Genomic DNA, 20,453 nt, shown 5'->3' with positions numbered 1-20,453 from the left:
GTAGCCTTTATTCCTTTTGATTCATGTATTTTAATCTCTTTCTCCCTCACTTTTGATGTGTTTTTTTTTTTTTTTTTTTTTTTTTTTTTTTTCTTTCGGCACATTTGAGTCCAACTATTTCCTGTTTTCCCTGTGCGGACTTATTAGCCTCTCTGCTCAACCAGGTAGTGTTTCAATCAATTCCAGACTGGACTTTTCAATATAAAGAAAATCTTTGCATTAGGCTGCAGGGGAATATTCACTTGCAGACCTCAAAAGTGATAAGGATAAAAAACCAGTTTGCCAGAGACTTTGGAACTAATTCAGCACCATAGCACAAGGATTGACAACATGGAAAACAAAAAACCTACCTGACATTTTGGTTATCAACAAAAATGGAGAAGCTAACTGGGTTAAAGAGGAAAAATGAGGAAGGATTGCACATGCTGCAGCTGTAGCTAGGTGGCACTGAAAAATCTTCTCTCATTTTCCCACTGCAAGATAGGAGCAACTTCCCTGATTTTCATGTGAGGTGACCATATTCGGAACAAGCAGAGTAACAGTGTTAGAAGGACTTTTGTCATAGTCTGCTTAGAAAAGTAAAAAAGACTCATCTGACAAAACTGCAAGCTGAGGTGAAGCCCTCACCACATAAATGCTTTTTTACTCAGTTAACGTGCAGGTAAACTTTGTAGGTTCCTTTCAGCTTCTGTTACCTCCTTGTCCTTATCCAAGAAATCTGGCTGCTCCTGCCTCACTAGTTCTCTGTTCTAGCTTCTCTTTTTCACCCCATCTTTTTAACTATCACTTTGCTGTTAAGCCAATCAAACTCCCTCCAGGTGCTTATCCACATTCAGCTGCGCTGGTGTATTTCCTATTGCTTCTTGATGCTGTGTATTCCTCCAAACCCCTACACAGCCTGCCTCCTACTACCTTGTTCTGGACCTCAGTAAAGAAGAGAGAATTATTCGTGTGGATGCAGGAAATATTAAGGATGGATGCTGAATAAGGAAAGATGCCTAGAAGAGGGAAAATGATGTGTTAAAGGACAAGACTTTTGGGACAGGTTGCCTTCTCACATTGTAATTGTTTCCCAATGCTGGACCCAAGTTTTATGTATATTTCTAAAGAGCCTACTCAGGAGCCGAAGCCTCAATTTTTATTTCTTTGTTTCTAAGTACAGGACATCAGAAAAAGGCTCTATACTACACTTGCAGTTTTTTCCATCAGTGTTGAGAAAATGAACATATTTCTCTTATCATATATACTGAAGATTTTACGTTATTCAACATTTGCAGATCATGTAGTGGTATTTTTGATTTAGGGAAGATTCTGCCATGGAAAACTTTGGGGCAAGACGGGTGAGCACAGCTACATGTGGCTAACAGGTTTTTTGTTTAATCCATCCATTTTTTGATATGGATTTAAAAGGTTAATAAGAGGAGAGGTTGTAAAGCCAGATCTCTTCAGGTACCTACATGCTGCTCACCAGCATGTGTACATGGAAAGATTATGCAATAAACTATTTCTTGCAGAAACCCCCTGCTATTTTTTTTATAGCACTAATACCGCTGTAAATTGATTCCAGTTTTGGTCCCTTGTAAGCCAGGGCCCTGGGAATATTGTCCCGCCAGTCCCGCCTCCTCCCAGCCCTGCTATTAATCATGACTTGCCTGTCTTGAAATCTCCCACGGTTTGGTCACAGCTCCAAGGTCACAGGCTGTCATTAGCATTGATCTGAAAAACAGAAATGAACAATACAAGCTGAATCAACCTTTGTTGGATTTCTAAACAACTCTCCTCTGGATGCATAAATAAATAATACATATATAAAATGTCAGCCCTGGCACCTTCTTTTGCTCCAGAAAAGAATGACATGTTTGAAATCTCAGCCATCAGCATGGCTTTTACATCACAATTGTGGCTAGGAAGCCTTATGTGTTGCAGGTCATCAGATGATGAATTTTGGTATTGTGCATTGCACACTTAGAAAAGAAATGATATTGCAAGAGAGTAACTGCTAATTTTGCAATACTTCTAACAGTACTTATGTTAATACCTATAATATACTAGAAAGCATGTGCTTAACATGATATGAGTAAGGATATAATTACATAATAACACCTGCAAACCGGATTAATTTATATGCCTATTTGTAAGTGACTGCTGTAGCAAGAGAACCTATAATCACAGGAGGCATCCCAGACACTGTTTAAGCAGTTTCTACTGCTCATCTACAATAAAAATTCAAGATTTACTATGAGCTATACTGTTCCACTGTAGTTTAATACCTAGCTACAACCATGTTTTATATGCATTAGGAGAAAGAAACCATTCAGCTGTAGAAAGCGTTTATGTACAGTACCATGATGCAGATAAAAGTCTAAGAAAGTTTAAATGAAGAACAAGGGCACTGAAAATGAAGCATCAAATATATCGCCTGAATCTAAAATTAGGAATGGGTGAAATGATATGGAAAATAGAAAATGTCCAATATTTTGGTCAAAAGACCAAAAGGAAAAAGAATTCTAATGAAATTTCAGATAAAATGAGACATAATCAGGCATGCATATGCAAATGCACACATTTTATTGTCTCAAAAGCATGGTGTACTCAAACCACCCACAACGTCTGAGGTTTTCAATAGGATGCATACTCAGATCATTCCTGAGAGCTTAGAAGATTATCATGTATCTGCAAATTCCCAGTTATAGACTAGAAGAGCAGAGAGAAGCATGGTCAGTAACAGAAAACAGCTGAGAGGAGGAGAAGATGGGGAAATGGACAAGAAAGATCTTTGTGTCCTGAGGCAGAATATTGATGATTACTGGAGAAAGAGTGGAAGGGCTGAGCTGGTGATGCTGGGAGAAAGGAGAGAAAACATGACAGAGTGTGAAGGCAGAAACAGGAATGGAGAAGGTGAGGTCACAATGACTACATCTCTGCTGTTTGGTAGTATTTAGAAATCATACCATATATTTCATGTCATGGATCATATTTTTAAAACAAGCTACCTTCTCTTGTTACTCTGAAGTCTTCACCCCATGATATGTGAAATTCTTTAAACAAATAGGGCTACATTTTAAAATAACCAGAAAGCAAGAAATAATAGTGCTCACCGAAATATTTCTCGGTGGTTTTTTATATTCCAATCATAACCACCTTTACTGACAAGTTCAAAAAACTCGGTCCTTCTCCTGCAACAAAACAGATTATCAGAGAAGGAAACAGGGCAGCACTGCAGCAGAAACACAGTTCTCTGGATGATAAGAAATCATTGCACCTCATGTATTATTGTTAAAGTCGTTACACTGACAGTCCATTTGAGCGAAACATACTAATTTCCGAACATGTTCTATAAATGTCTGTTATCAATGTCAGAGTTGCCTAGTAAAAGCAATATTGTATTTATGGTCTCCGCAGATAAGGAAATAAATGGTACCAGAATGTTCAGTCTACCATGGAAGCATGAAATGTTCAACTACAGCAGTGGACATAGAGACAATAGAAACACCCCTGAAATATACACACTTCTCTTTACTTGTCCTTGCAAAATGGTTTTTACTTCTGTATTCTGAAGGGGTTTTCAGAGATGTGCAATTCCTCTTATTTCCAGCACACAGAGCAGGACAGTGAGACACAGGAGATGCAGATGTCTTGAGCTAGTAGTCCTTATTGACTAGAAGGTAAGTCTCCCTGCTTGGTCCCATGCTTTGTCCTTTGCAACATCTTGGCTGTGTCCTCAAAGATGGACAAAATATGAGCCAGAACATGTTAATCTGTGTTTGCTGCCTTTGAGTACCAAAATTCTGACTCATCATAGTTTGTAATTTTTTATGTCACTGAGACCCCAAGCTGTTATTGCACACGGTGTGAGTAGAATATGAAATAGATCCTGCCCCAGATATGGCAGAAGTTGAGGTACAAAAATATGGACCAACTTGCCCAGTGACACAGCATATTAGCATCAAAGCTGGAAATCAAATGGCTATGTTCTGAGGGACAGTACAGTGCCCCATCTCACAGGAGACTGTATTACCTCTTTGGCAAGTGGAAACGTATTTAGATTCCCCAGCAGGAGAGAGTTTGCAAAGTTTTGTACTTTATATATTCTCCTCAGCTTGACTGAAATTTTGAACAGCGATTATTGAAAGCACGGTCTGACAGAAGCCAGGACAGGTTTTACACATGAGATTTTGATCAACGGACAGAAATTTATGTGGGGCATGTTGTGTTATTCTGGTCCCTGATTGTCATGCGTTATATGACCAGTCACTCCTACTATAAGGCCTTTTTATAATGGATTTCATGACAGCAGCTAGAACAGGCAGATATAAGGACTACATGATGGTATCTAATCTCTTATGTCTTGTGAAATAAGATATAAAATCTTGCAAAATGTGCTAGGACAGTGCAAAGTCACACATACAGAAAAGAAAATTCAGTTCTCTCACACTAAGTTGTATCATCATGGCCCCAGTCGAAATGAATATTGCAATGATGATAATTGTAATGGCCAAGAGAAATTGCCACATAACCCTTAGACAAGACTAATCCTGAGCAGATTATCAACAACTACATATCCTATTAAGAAACCAAGCAGTGGGTTTTTGCATCCTGTATTTCAGTGCCTAGTCTAACAATGTAAAGTTTGGTAATGATTTCATTTCAAAGTATTGGATATTCTGGGCAATTCATATGTTACCAGACAAAAACCAGTCAAGAATGTTTAAAGCTGAAGACTCAGGAAGATGACATTCCACAAACATCAAACATTCAAATTTAAAATATAGAGATCCATAAACAGTAACTGAAAATGTGAGTCTCAAGGCCTTATGTTAAGCTTTCAAATGAGAATTTTCCTTTAAATCCATTTAAATGGATGCAGAAGTAGTAGTTCAGCTCCACAGAGAATGTAGGAAGGAGTCAACCTGAGGAAAGCAGCAATGTATAAGGAAACAATTTAGTGTTTCCTACTGGTTGCTTATGCCTGGTATCCAAAACAAAGAGGTTTACTATTATTAAGCAAACATACATTAGGATTTTCAGAAATAAACAGAATTATAACAATTTTGCACTGTCTTTGAGTAACATTGACTCTGGTTGTATTTTGCACGGAAGGGAGAGTTGTCTTGCTGTATACAGCAAATCCAGTTGCTCTACATCCCAGTGGCTCAAGTGAATTTCTATAAACATTTTGGCTCTATACTTTTGCTTGTTGTATGATCTACAAGCATCATTATCTAGAATTATCTACTAAAATCAAGTATATTTTCCATCTGATCTTTCACTGAAAGTCATGTTTTTGTTTGTTTCTAGGAAAGTAGTGCCTTGAGAAGGTTCTAAAGCCTTGCTCTGCCTAGAGTTTTGTTGCTGTTTTGGTAGGACTTTGTGATCAAGGCATTCTAAGAATAATAATATGAGAATTTCCCCCTCTCCAAAGATATTAAAGACACAGCAAACTGAAAAAATAAGTTATGTATTTGTGCGGAAACATCTGTTCACATAAGGGGGCTCTAAGAAGTGTAAATCATCAACGTTTCCAGGCAGTGATTTTCAGGCACTTTTGGAAGTAAAGTAGCATGCACCTACCTGATTAATGAATCATAGTAACACAAGAGGAAAAGATAACTTATCTGCAGACTTCTGAGTAAAGAGGGCTCATTTGCTGAAAGTTTTCTGATTCAAGTAGCACATAAAAAACAATTATGAAAACAAGGAAGAATAATCTTGAAATTCAGCTGATGCCCCTTTTTGGACATTATTTCTCTGTATTAAAACTAAAAAGACAACTTGACCATGTAGTTTCTCAACCTAAGGCAGGCAGGAAAGAGGGCTCCATCACATCTGAGTCTGGGCTGGGTTCCCTCCCAAGGCACTGTGGCGGGTCCTCTTTGGCTCTTCCAGGGGCTGCGGGATATCGGCTGGGGGGGGCACATGGGGCTGTGCCAGGACAGCTTCCTTCCCTCTCAGCCTCTTCGCTCATCTCTTCCTTGACAGCACAAAACATTTCTGCAGCGCTTGTTATTTGTGGTGAGAACCTGTACTGACACATCCCTGTGGTCCTTGTGTCTCACTTAAAGCTGTCAGCAAATTCCCCTGTCATACCAGCCTCCCAGGTAACAAGCAATCCTAACAGACAGCTTCAGAAAGAGGATGCTTAAAAGGGTTTATTTGTCCTGCTCAGGATTTTCATGTCGGCAAGCAGAAATTTCTTCATGGACTAATGTTTAGAAGTTATTTATAATAAAATTATTCACTAAACCCCTCTATTAATACAACTTCTCCAAGAATAGACTTGCAGGAAACAAAAAATACCAGCATGTCCTCTGCTGGTACTGTTTAGAAACAGTCCTTGGCACAAGTAACCAAATAATGACGACAAAAAAAAAAAAAAAAAAAAAAAAAAAAAAACGTCATCCCAATTCATATTTTTACAATTAACAGTTAAAGATATAGATAGTTGAACAATTTCAGGGTAAAGACTTTTCCTGAAGTTTTCTGGAAACTTGTTTTGGTATCAACCATCAGCACAAAGTGGGGGCAGAATCCAGGTATATGACCCTAAGAAAAACATTACTAAAAGCTACCCAGCACTGTATGGGATAGGATGCTAATGGGCATCAAACAAAAATTCCTAAGGATGAATTATTGTCAAGACTGGGAAGGCAGTACACTGAAACCACACATCTGACAGCACTTCTCTGTGTAAGTCAGAGAGGGGAATGTCAAAAGTGAAATGTGATGGTGAGACCACAACTACACACAGGCTTCCGCACATTCTCACTGAGAAGAGCTTGGTAATAATTAACAGTATTTGAAGAATATAAAATAGCACCAACTTGAAACCTACTTAGAGATTTGATTTGCAAACAAGGAAAAGGAGGAAAACTGGATGAGAGAGATCCTATGATACTTCTCTCAAGTTAAGCTTTTTAAGAGCAATTCTCATGTGATACAAATTGGTACAATTTGTCTTCAAAGCAGCAATATATATGCTTTCCTTACCTCTGCAACTGGGTCTGTAACTAAGTATATTATTTCTTAGCATATATGTTTAGAAACTCAGAAATGATGGAAAAGAATTCTAAAATGTCATTGATTTTCTACATGGGTGAAGAAATGGTCACAGAAGGGACAGAAGAATTATGGAACTGAGTTGTAACTGATTCCTGGGATTGCTTTGAAGTATAAGCTTAGGATTTCACTTGCTTTTTATTATTACACTCATGTTACACATTAAAGCAAAACTTACTCGGACACTTGAGATATTTCTATTAGCCTAAGATATACTAAGTATTAGACTAAATCTCTTCAACCACAGCTAAACACTAATTTCTCATATTATATATCCTTATTGGTATTTAATAGGTCATTAGAGTAAGTTCTTCGAATTTTCATTTGTCAAATACAAGAAATGCCAATACTTACTCAAAATACAGAGTGAGGTCTGTTGCCAATATCGATTGCTTTAGAAGCTGCATAAGGTCACTGTAGTCCTTAGAGGACAAGTTAGCAAAGATGTTGTGACCCTATAATGAAAGAGATAAAAGAGGTAAAGGGCTAGCAATCAATATAGGTTTTTAAAAGGTTTTCTCTTTAGTCTGCTGTTTCCCTGTAACAGAGGCCTTTTCTGATTCATGGCAAAACTACAAAAAAATAATAATGTTAATACTGCTGAGATTACATTGGGGTGGAAGAGTTGACGATTGTAATCAAGCACCTGGTATGTTTTTCTAAACTCTGCTGAAATTATAGCCTCTTGAGGAAAGATTTACTCTTTGCTCTGACCCTGCATAGACTCAGTTTATGAGGAAAAACTATGGATACATCTCAATCTTTCCTCTTATTAAATGTTTTGGGGAGCTGTGCGTTGCAGCCTTTGAGTTGTGCTCCTAATAGATTTATCTGTGCTGCTGCTTGCAGGCACAAAAACTGCTGTTAGAGTCGTCAGAGACACTAAATCAGTTTTTCATTCAAAGCAGCCCGTTTGCTCACTCTGCCCATTACTGTGCTGTCTTACGGTGTACACAAGGCATTGTCCATGCGGGCTAAAGAACCACAACTTCATGCAGTTTAAATGCCCTTTGTAGCCCCCAAAGCCTACTTTTCAAGGGATCATGGATTAAGAATTTGAAAGGTGCCCTATGGCCAGAATGAAAAGAAACAAATTATTTAATATTGCTATTTGAGAGCAGAAAGGTCCTTTTGTAACTGAATTTCTAAAAACTAAGAGGGGCAGAGATCATATAATTTCTCTACAAAATCCTAGAGAAAATATGCTGAAAAAATAAAAATTAATGAAAAATTCTAAAGGTAAGCTTAAAAAGTGGTCTTTGTGACATCTGTCACATATAACTAAACTAACATAAATAAAAGTTCTACACTTTTTTTTTTTTTTTCAAATCACCTACAGAAATAATGAGATTCTTGATAAACAGAGTTTTATTTTGGTGGTATTTAGCACTGTAATGCACACATTCGTTACGCAGTGCCATCTACTGCTTAGGAAGATTAAAATACCCTTAAAAACGAGGATTTTCCAGCAACAGGATTGCTATAACCATGACAGCCTGCAGACATAGACGAGATAAGGTCTGAAGGTAAAGATGGTATTTTTTAAATAGATCAGCCAATTATTGGACTAAAAAAATAATCTGGCATGCATAAAAGATTGTCTTCTCTGTGGCAATTAAATGAATATTTCTTTCCACCTAAATGTTGAGAAGGATTTGAGAATCTAAAGCTTATTTATGAAAAACAGGTTTAAAATCAAAATACTCAGAAGAAACTAAAGCAAAATATATCAGGAAAACAGCAGCTCTTGTAAGAGGGGTCATTTACCAAGTTGTCTGTTATTCTATAATATCTGTTGCCTTTCTGATCTGTTTCATGGTGTATAAAACTATGTCACTACAAGGCTCAAGATCACTTATACTGAGGTTAGCATGTCAAGAGTAAAGGATAAATAGCTCCTTTGTTCAACATGATAAAAATCTAAAGAAATAATACAGCATGCTATGTTTCCTTCTAGACAGCAAAGACAGACTAGAATATCAACATTAGTGGATAGGATATAATCTATTTTCAGTTTATTTGAGAGAGGAGACCAACTGCTCATCAGCTGGTGGAAGTTAGTGTATCTTTAAGTAGATTGAAGGGTTCAAATATGCATTTATTCCAAACAAAGGGGTGTTGTGTTCCACTGGCAAATAGTATCTATTGGATAAAATCCCCATAGAATTAATTTTCTGCTCTAGAAATGAGGACCTGGAGAAGCAGCTGCCTGAATGATCAAAGGTGAGGACTTGCATTTCAAGTAATATTTTACATCTCTGAAAGAAGCTGGAGTAGATTCCAAGGAAAAAAAAAAGCATTTTTTTCCATAAATTTCTTGATTTTTAAGCTGGAAGAGATAAAGAGAAGCATCTAGACTGACATGAGGTATAAACTTTCACAAAGCTGTCCATGTCTTGAGACTGTCTTCAGAGACATTCAGTCATGAGTAAGATTTCAGAAACTAGAGAAATCACCGTTTCCCAGGAAAGCTTGTTCCAGAGGCTGAACAGTCTCATTGGTTTAGGAAAAACAAACCAAAACAAAACAACCTTGCCTTTTTCCCTTTTCTGAACCAGTCTGTTTAACTTTCAAATACTGCTTTTTCTCATGCCTTTCCCTGGTAGTATAAGGACCCATTTAATCCCTAGTATCACCTTTTAGATAAGCTAGGCTAGGCTAAGCAGACTGAGCTCTTTAAATCTCATGCTGGTGCTCTCCTTTCCTATGTCTACTTTTCTGATATAATGTCTAGAAACTGATCACTAAAGCCACAGTCTCATGACTCATCTCTGTGGCACTGCACACAGAGGTAAAGCCATCACCCCATTCCCATTTGTCTGTGATCACGGGACATTCCCAGATGCTCTTCAAACATTACTACAGATCAGCAGATGGTCTTCAGTTGTGCTGCATGAGCAACATTTTTGTTTTCATATATACTGACTGCATTTTGTAGCAACCTCTCTGTGTAAATAAAGAAAATACATCAAATGTTTTGTAAGGATTATGTGTCCATCTTTCTACTTTTCTCACTACATCTCTAGGGTAGTGTATGGTGCATACTGTTACACATAAGATATTCTAGGCAAGAACTATGTCTTTATATGTATCTGCAAAGCAACTAGTGTACTTTGGACAACATGATATTATTGATAGAAATTTTTTTTAAAAAATAATTTATTAAATTTATGCAAAACCATCATAAAAATACTGATTGCAGAAAGAAATAAATTAAATTGGTCCAGTAAAGGATGAATGTGATACTCTCAATACAACACCCATGGGGAAAGGTAAGAGCTTGTTTCACCTACCTATAAACCACTGAGCAGGATATATGTAAGCAGACTGAGAAAAGCTGACAATATGATTAGGATATGTTCTCCTTGCCCCTAGCTGATTGAGACAAATATAATCTCTGGGCTCTATGATCAGCATTTGTAGTTGTTTAATTTTGTGCTAGTTGTGACCTTTGTGGTAACCAATAAATAATTCCTCAAGGAGAGGGCATTGAAAAGGTACTGTGTGTGGTATTTCCTTTCTCCAGCTGGAACTACCCAACAGTTTACAGTGAGATTAATAGTAATGCTTTTGTACCTCACTTTGGAGAATCATGACAGCATGATTGAAATGGTGGTGCTCCAAGGTAGCAGAGGTGCCGTAGAGCTGAGCTAAGGCTGATCCACTCCTGAAAGAGAACATGGGGAGTCAAAAACTACTGCTTGTCTGCTTACGAAGCAGATTTCAGAGGCAATTTAGTAATGAAAGCACGTAGCCACACTCTCCCTCTCCATTTCAGCAACCACACTTAAGACAGTTGCCAAGATCAAAATACTAATTTAAAGCCAGATACAAGGCATTTATGTTCCAGACTTTGCTAAGTATCATCAGCTGACTAAAGATTTTCCTGGAACTACATGGAATTTTGTAATGCAACAGCACCGGCGCACCACTGTGCAGTAAAGACAAACAGTAATGTCCTTGAGCTAGGGCCGGCTGTTCTGCTACTGCTTTTTATTTTTAATTCTTAATGGACATAAACGCAATGGCTTACCATGAGTGCTTACAAACTCTTTAAAAAAAACCCCAAAACACAACAACATCAAAACAACTGCAAATACTGTGAGGTTCTGTATGTATGTAAAGTCATGTATTTCAAAAAATACTAAGGTAAACAAAAAACCACAAGTGAGAGCAGTGAATATAGAAGTTTAGCATCTCTTTAGAACATATTTTCACATCATGTTTATTGTCTAAAATTGTCTTCAAAATGCATAGAGCAGGTGGTTTTTCTAAGTTTAAAGAACAAAAATCTATGGAATAGAATTATAAAACTGTGAATCTTTAGGAGATGCAGAGAAAGGGACTGGAATGTCAGAACAGTTACTGTTCACCATTACTTCATTTCTGGGACCCAGCCTAAAGCGACAAGATGGGTTTTCTTTCCAAAGAAATGAGAATAAGAGATTATGCTAGAGACAAACAGAACGAGTTTCCTAGGAGCATGTACTATAAAACTGCACCCTACTGATATTTAATTATCAGAAGAAGCTATATGAGAGAGGATGTCCAGGAAACATCATCCCCAGAGAACGTGGTGTTGAGATATATAACACAGCCATTTCAGACAACTGTGATATTGCCTCCATCATATACCTCTTGAACTTTCATCACACAGAACAGCAGTATTGAACACTGAAGATAAAATAGGAAAATGTGATGCTTAAATTTATGTCAGGTTAGAAGAATAAATCATAGCTGCTGTTATGAAAACTACAGCTTCTGTTTTCAGAGATGTTTTATACATGTGTGGTAATGTTTGTCTTTTGTTAAATGTCTTCAGCAATTTCTTTATGGAGTCGTAAAATGGTAGCCTCCTTTTTGTAGTCCGTTGTCAAACAAGTGATAGCAGTCTAATGATGAAACCTCTACCTTTAACTCAGCCATCCCTCTGCACAAGAGATATTGTTGTGTAATGTTACAGTGAAGAAGTGGTTAACTGAATCAGAGCCTAAAATGGTCAGGATGTAAATCTTAGGTCTCCTTTTTGTAAATTAGGAACATAAACATCAATCAGCTGAGCTTCCTTCCCATTTGTCTGGTCTTTTTTGATTCTCTTCAAGACTCAGCTGCGAAAAGGCACCTAGCAGTGCTTGGTAACCTTTGCACCATGAGCTCTGTCTTTTGAACACTGCAATTGATTTTCCTTGCTATGGTGATTGAAGATCCAGACAGTGTCATTGTTTCATTGAGAGTGTACAGCAACACCAATAGCTCAGGAAATGGCAGCTTAGTGAATATCAGAAACATCAATTTGAGTGATGTTCACTGAGGCAACTTGCCCCCAGAAATGCAGCAGCCTGTGCATACGCACATTGCAGCAGAGTATTTCTACAAAAGGTAGGAAAAAATAGGCTAATAAAACATCACCCTGTCTTTCAAATATCTTTGGACAACCGTTTGACCACTCCCCATCATGTTGGAGGATTATCAGTAATGCAGAACAGACAAAGCTGCAAATGCATGCTGGGATCTGCAGGACAAGAGAGCCTCAAGGTCTCATATTCTGACTGTAGGGGACCTAGGGAGTCAAGAAAATAACATGGGATTTGGAGGAGTCTCTGCGTCTGACAGTTTTATTTCACAGCTTGGCCAGGATGTTGTCAGGGGACATTTCCTGTTCTCCCCCCTTCACCGTTCTCAGGGAACACAGATTCTGGAAAGAATTTGACCTTGGTCAAGGATGTTCCCTCACCACCACAGTAAGATAAAGTACCTTCCTCAAACCTTCCACAGACCTGCTTCTACCTCACTGTGCCTGAGGGCAGCAGCCTGGACAGTAAAAATATATGCAAGTCCCTAAGCACTTTGAATAGAGTAAAATTCATTTTTAGAATTGAAAATGGTCTGGAGAGCAAGATTTCACATAGGTGGTGTAAGAATCTGCCTTCGAGATCCAGCTTTGTGTTCTGGTACTGACCATTGCAGGGGGTGTCCAGCCCACCCCTGCCCACTGCAGCATGTCTCCAGACAGGCTCTGTGTGCTCTGGCATGTGGAGCAGGCCAGGGAGGAGGCATTTCTACAGACCAGGCACTCTGTGATCTCCACCGCTGGCAGGTATGTGGTGACCCAACTACTCCAGCCACCTGCTGTGGACAATATGCATCAGAGCTCCAGCGTGATGGCAACGGCTTCATACTTCATAAGCTAGGAATTATTTTATGTGTGCTTGCCTATACTGGGGTGAAAGTTTTTGTGAAAAAAATTTCAGTTTTACCTATTTTTCTTTTCTTCTTAATAGTTGAACAAGGTTTTGCTTAATGTGATGCATTCCAGTCAGCCAAAACAACCCAGGTAGACAGTTCCAGTGTTTCCTGGCTTGAATAACAGAATCAAGAATACCTGAGCCTGAAAAGAATGTCAAGTTTTGGCACCACGTTTCAATATGTGGTGTCAATTCAACAGCCTGACACAAAGGACAAGCCAGCAATTACCCAAAAGAACAAAGAATGATAAAGATGGATAGTTCCTCGCTACATACAAGAATAAGAATACGTGGCCTTGGCCTGGGAGGGCTGAAATTAATGCTTCATTCTTTATCCTGGTCACCTTTTGCTCTTTTGTGGGAGAAAACCAAATTAAAGTAATAAGAATTAGAAAACTTACTTGGCTTGGAAGGCATTGTTGGTTCCCCTGTGATCAAGGTCGTGACATAAGCATCCCACAATCAAAGCTAAAATTTCAATTTCAGTTAGAATCTCCTGAAATCCTGCAGTCTGAGAGCAGAAAAAAAAAAAAAAAAGCAGCTGTAACTATCAGTAGCAAAAGGGATAAGTAATGTTAGTCCATCGAGCAACAGTCAACTTTGTTTTGATACCATGAACGTTCCAGTAAGGAGAAGATAAATGCTTTATTGTCATATTATATTCCCTGCTGTATGTTAGATGGTTAGCAGAACAGATAACGTCCTTGGAGTGATCTGTTATTATCTCTCTGTTGCATTTCCAGCATGCCATTTCTTCACTACCCAGAAGGCACTAAAGGCAAAAAGAGCTGAAAATAAACACCAGTAACTACACAGTAAGACAGAACCTGGAATTTCATATCAGAGAAATACAAACCAAAACTGATTCCATCAAGAAATGAATGTTCAGAGAAGTATTTAGACAGATTGCTTCAATCCTGAGGTGACCATCTTAGTCAACCCCTACTGTCAGAGATAGCTGAGACGTTAAATCAGAAGACCTATAAAAGAAGCCAGCTAAAATATACTCTATGGAACTGTTATGAACTATTAAGAGCTTTGTTATCTGGGACACATGAAATGAAGCGGCATGATTTAAAGAGGAACTGTCTCAAATGGCATATTTCTGCTGTGAATACCCATTTGAATTTGGGAGAGAATTTTGGAAACTGAGTATTAAAATTCCCCATGAGCAGCTCAGACCAGATACACCCGTGTGAATGGGGGAGCTGATCCTAGAAACATTTTTTTGCCACTATATTTTCTGCGGATCGTTGCCATAGCAGTTTTCCTGCTTGAACTGCCTCATGTCAGAAAAGAAACACTACTGTCATAGCTAACCAAGCATCCTGAACAGATCCTGTCCGGAGGAGGTGCTGGAGCCTGCGTGGGACACAGGCAGGTGCTGTGCCTCTTACCCATGGCAGAAACAACCTGGTTCTTTGACTCTTCAGAAGCATAAGGGCATATTGCCTGCAAAAATGACTGGCTGAGATGGAAAATCTAATACTCGTATTTCCACAGTGCCAGTCTCCAACGGCACTCCTCAATCAGTCACACGATTTAGTTAGTAAGAAAGGAAATTATATAAAAAGAATATAAACTACATTTATGTTCGAGGACCAAACCAAAGCTGAACCGAACAGTGTATAAGAAATCCTGAATTCCAGTGATTTTCAACGGGGCATAATTTCACCCACTGGCAAGAAGAGAGTTAAGTGATACAAAGACAGTGAATATCAGTGGGATTTGATGTCCTTACCTGGTAGGAACTTACATCCCACTCAGAAATGCCAGTCAATTGCTGCAATACCATGTGAAAACCCTGCTATTCACCCTGAAGACCACAAATTGTACTTAAATAAATGCACATTCAAATCCAAATAGCCTCTGTTTTCACAGTCTGAAATGTGGCTGCAGTTAATATTTAGGCAGTACAGGGAGCCAAGCTCCCCCACATGCTCAGGAATGCATTTCAGTGGGAACTGAGGAAGTGCAAGAGTTGCTACAAAAGCTTTATAATTGTGCTTAGAGTTTACATATCAGAAAAGATGATCAAGTATGAGGAAAAAAGATTCCTTTCATGTAGAATCCACTGGTCTACAGAGTGGCTTGATTATTGTGAAAGAGACTCTCCTGATTTATAGTGGCATTGCTTTTTTTAAGTTTCAGTAATAGCTATCCAGTCAGAGGAAATTCTCTAAAAAAATAGTGGTTTTTCTTTTTATTTTTTAAACATTGCTCTTATATAACAAATAATAATCAAGGTCTATTTTTTAAAAAGGGATTAAAAAATAGCCTTGTAACTCACAACATGCCATGTGTCATTTCAATCTAGAGAAAACGTCCATGGCTACATTAAAACAACTTAAAATAGAGGTTTTATAATGTAAAAGTTATGCTGTAATAAATATTAAATAAATATTAAATAAATATTTAGCATAACACTAGCTTTGATTAAACTCATGGATTCAACCTATATTGCAAATGAAGGAATGCAGATTAAGGAATTGATTAACATCTAAAAAAAATGCAACATTTTATTTAATCAAAAGTATTGTCATTGAATATGAGAGAAATATAGCATATTTCACAATAAAAAACATTTAAAACAATGTTACGGTAAGGGGATACCTGCTTTGAACATAATGCAAGAAAACAGAGGATTACATTTCCCCGTTTTTTGAATTTACACAGAGAGAAAAAAATACATTGCTATAGACGACGGTTCAGGAAAATTTATTTTCACCAGAAAAGGAATGACCCATAACTCATGAGTGGCACAGTCTCCAGTGAGTTATGGAGGTCATTCTTTCATGTGAGGAAATGAATTGCATTCATTATACCTTGCCCCACATTTATATGTTTTGTTATTAGCACACCAGATGGGATTTTAATTTTGTACTGCTTACTTGTTCATTTTTACTGTTTGAAATAAGTATCCATGTGAACTGTGTTAGGCAAAAGCATTGATAATGAAGTCTAGGCTTGATCCTGTGGTTTAGTCTCATGTGTCATCCTTAACTCGCAGGAGCAGCCCTGCTCCACTGCTTGTCTTCCGAATATTTGGGCAAGTCTGAAATACTGAAGTATGGCTTGCAGGACTGGGCTTATGATTGTTCAGTCTCTGACTGGAGACAGAAAATACATGCTTACATATATGGGAACATACCTTAGATGTGCAGAAGGCTGACCCAGGAGTGAAACAACTGGTTTAAGCTTTGTTGGTTTCTGTTGTTTGGCTTGTTCCACCCAGCTGAGTTTTCCTTCTGCATTCGGTGGGAGCACAGTCGGACCATTAGAGGCTACCACGTTACAGATTAAACATTACTACGCTACGGTAAGTCCTACCTAAAACATCCCTAAAATAGACCTATTGGTTTATATTTGTGGTGCAGTCAATATTGCTGATTGCCATGGAGAAATCAGGAACAGGGTGCAATAACTGCACAAAGCAGTGCCTTCCTGACCATCTAAGAATGTTCCCCTTTTTGCAAGTGAAAAAACAAGGCATATACTAAGTTGGATGGCTTCCCCAAGAAAACCACAGTAAGAGCAAGCCTTGTGCTATTACTAGTTTCTTGACTATCTCTTTTGCAATGTCAGTCTTCCTCTCTCTGGAAGGGAGAGCAGCCGAAGCCAATCATACACTCAGTTCTCAGGTGGACGAGTGGTGAGTTCAATGCCATGGGCGCACATGTCCAGCCCTGCATGTGGAACTGCTCCTTCAGTTTATTACCAGGACTGTGGGCAATGAAATGCGTTTAGCTTGAAAATCCCGGATCACCTGTCACAGACAGTTGCGTCCCTGCGCTGACTGCTAAATGGATGCTGCAATTATGCTTTGAGGACCACGGCCAAAGCAGTTCACGGTTGAGGCCTCCGCCCAGGCTTGCTGGGGGCTGTGGAAGCAGGAGGATCTGCTTTCTCGGCGCTGGGTGTCAGCGCGGTCACCACGAGCTGAGATGAAGCCTGCGGGAGCGCGCTCCGCGGAGCAGCCTGCCCAAAACCCGGCCTCGGAGCTCCACCTAGAGGCTCTCACGGGGGAGGTGTGAGGGCTCCTCACCCCCGGCACCGTTCGGCAGGAATTAAGGTAATTCCCAGCTGAACGGCACTGCCTGACTTTGCCCTTACTTCTCAGAGTAAAAAAAGCTTTTCATTTTTCTATAACAACAAAAAAAAAAAAAAGTCAAGTTTATAAAACTTTAAAAACGACCAATGACCACACACTATCATGAGATTTCATCAGAGATGATTGTAAAATGCCTGCTGAAACAACATTAATTCTGCTCAGCTGAAGGGCCTCGCTCCCAGAAGAAGAGGTGACCCTGCGCTCCGGTTGAATGTCTCCGTTTCCGTTGTCTCACGGTGTACGGTACAACTTTGCTATGCCTCCCTAAATGCTCACAGAAACAAACCCACACCACTGGGACAGACCGAGCACTACATCTACTTAGTGCTAAGGGACATCATACTCTTTTTTTCTCTTCTCGCCCGACACACAAAGTTGTGCCACGGACACAACGTCAAAGGGAGGAGGACAGCCGGGAAGCCCCCCACAAGGCAGCTGTGCCCTGTGCGCGGGAAACAGGCCCCAGACTGGCTCAAGGCCGTGTAACACTGCGCTGATGTGTGCTGCAGATGGCACAGGCTGTGTGTTCTCCACCTCTACAGACAGGGTCCAAGCTCTAACTGTGCCACAGAGAGCAGCCAGCGCAAGAACATAAACATTCAGTGATTAAAAAATTAGGGAACAAGCACACGGTATCCCGGATAAATAAATGCACAAATGCTATTAATATGACCATTTTAAGCTTCGCAATAGATGACTCAGACCATTAAACCTGAACATGAAGAAAAAAAATGGAAAAACTTGAATTCTTATTTTTATCTGGAGATAAGGCAAACCCCAAATGTAAAGTACAGCAGAAAGTGTTGTGTGCACACAGGCATGTTGCTTCTCTTTTGCCATATTAACCGGAATATTAAACATCCAGGATCACTGAGCTTTTTATTGATACATTTACAAGAATTAACTAGCCAAACATGAAGTATTTCATGCAGTGAGGTTGCTGTTGGGTAGGGAGAGAGAGCAAGTAAAAGCAGTGGTACTTTCAACAGAATTTACCTGCATGCGGAAAGGAGTTACTGGTACTGATGGAAATACATGTTAATGAAACCCAGAAGTGTTACAGTGTCCAGTGGAGACATAAGATTCACTTAGATCACTCTGTTGGAAGACAGTTTTAAAATGTTTTAAGGCAATACAACTATTTAGATGAAGCTGGATAAGGAGGTAATAAATATAAACATAATAAATACTTCTGAGATTCTAATCTTCCTTGGTTTGTACTTCTCAATTTAAAAGTCTAAAATAAAAGTCAAATCAAAGAGTTCCAACAGAAAAACATTTTTGTAAGATCAAGATCTATAACAACAAGCTCACTCCAAGACTGCCATCTGTTTTCAGTCACTTTAATGTGCCTGTGATATCACTGTCACTAAAACATTATAAGGTTTTGCCAAATATGTGCCGCCTTAAGTTGAATAACTTCCATGTGCATTTAGAAATTAATATCATAATAACTAGAAATCAAAAGTTGGAAAATGTTTAGACAGGTAAGGCAATGTGGCAGTAAAAGCTTTTACAGGATTGTGTCTGTAACTGGATACTTACAGTTAACATGGCAAACATTAGCTGGCAGACGTTGAAAGCATGCCTCCAGTTATGATACAAAACCATTCGATAATTCTTCCTAACTGTCAAAAGCCACCTACACAGTGTCTGAAATGAAGAGTACAAATTGTATCAAGGCTACTAAATGTGTACAAATGGACAGAGCGGTGCCAAGACAAAAGCAGCAGATTATCTCTGTAGCGCAGATGGTTACCTCATAGTCAATTTTAAATTTCTGAACCATTCCAAGTTCCATGAACATCCGCAGGGCTGCAGTAATCATGGCATCCACATCAAGTGAGAAGTCATCAAAATGGATATCATCAATGCCAAGCTCTGACACCAGAGGGATGTTTGCAGCCTGAAAATGCCAAAGGGAAAGGGAAACTTCTGATTCAAAAACTGGGTATTTTTTTCTGTGTCACTCTCACAAGAAACCATCCATACATCAGTTCTGACCTGCCAATACATCCCCTGTTTGATTTGAATGCTGAGCAATATAAGTCTTCATCTGAGAAATACAAATATGTCGAGCTAATGGAGTGAGGAAACAGTGGGAAGGAGAAGAACCTGGTATGAGCAGGAAATATGCTCACCATCCCAAGTGGAGCCCGTACATAGCATTTAGATGGTGAAAGCTGACCACTTTACAGCTACTGCAGTAACACAATATATTCCAATGCAAATTACAATGCTGTAATGCAAGAAACATCTGGACAGCCAGCAGCTGGGAATTTTAATTGCTACCATTCAGAAATACAAAGTAAATATACTCCTCGGCAGAATTTCTTCATCCAAATGTCTTTACATTCATGAGCATACAAGTGCTCTTTGCTTTTCACTGTTCACTACATATTCATAGAACCAAAAAAAGAGTAATACAAGAAATGTCTAGCACAAGTACTTTTCAAAGTAAAATAAAAATAATTTTCAACATGCTGATATGTAGTAAGTCAATAAACAGCAAAAGCCTTACATTTTGCTTTGTCCATGTAACAGCAGACTTTTGTTCTGCTTGTAAGGAAGGAATGCGCTTTTAATGCACACAGAAACATCAGAAGGAGTGTGCAGGACTGGCTAACGCATACATTTGCACACACAGGTGTGTTGTGGTTGGCCCAGTGGCAGCACCTGTGGGAGCCAGGCGGAGGTGCTGACAACCCTCACGGGCTTGTCTGCCCTTCCTTACACCCCTCGGACTTGCCACTCACCTCCCTAGGGAGGGCAGGTGGAAGAGGCTGCGTTTGCTGAAGGAGCATCTGTTCCCTGTCTCCTGCAGTGAGAAGGTGACGGGTTGGACAGAAACCTCACAAAGGGGCTGGATCCAGCCCACAGGCTGTAAGCTGGACTGTGCTGAACTAGTTAAAATCACATGGACTCAGCTGGTGTGGCACATCCAGCTACTCACTCGCATGAAATACCAATTTGTTCATGCAACTGTAAGTTCATCTTCACAGTTACAGCTTCTATGTGACCCCCTTATGGTTTCCTTTTTG

General features: G+C 39.1%; 1 protein-coding gene across 1 annotated transcript in view; it reads right to left on the bottom strand.

Moving 5' to 3' along the window:
• Positions 1-20,453, bottom strand: part of PDE11A (phosphodiesterase 11A) — a 120,325-nt gene that overhangs the window by 21,359 nt on the left and 78,513 nt on the right. Inside the window, exons 11-17 of the mRNA XM_026852998.1 lie at positions 19,172-19,318; positions 18,958-19,065; positions 13,703-13,812; positions 10,633-10,723; positions 7,411-7,511; positions 3,099-3,176; positions 1,653-1,716 (exon numbers count right to left, since the gene is read on the bottom strand). Of these exons, the coding sequence (XP_026708799.1) occupies positions 1,653-1,716; positions 3,099-3,176; positions 7,411-7,511; positions 10,633-10,723; positions 13,703-13,812; positions 18,958-19,065; positions 19,172-19,318 (699 nt within the window). The remainder of the gene's footprint in view (positions 1-1,652; positions 1,717-3,098; positions 3,177-7,410; positions 7,512-10,632; positions 10,724-13,702; positions 13,813-18,957; positions 19,066-19,171; positions 19,319-20,453) is intronic.

The sequence above is a fragment of the Athene cunicularia genome (genome assembly GCF_003259725.1).
Source record: "Athene cunicularia isolate RWA chromosome 7 unlocalized genomic scaffold, athCun1 chr7_part1, whole genome shotgun sequence".
NCBI lineage: Eukaryota > Metazoa > Chordata > Aves > Strigiformes > Strigidae > Athene > Athene cunicularia.
The sequence above is the reverse complement of the archived record's forward strand: the minus strand, read 5'-3'. Positions and strand labels throughout refer to the sequence as shown.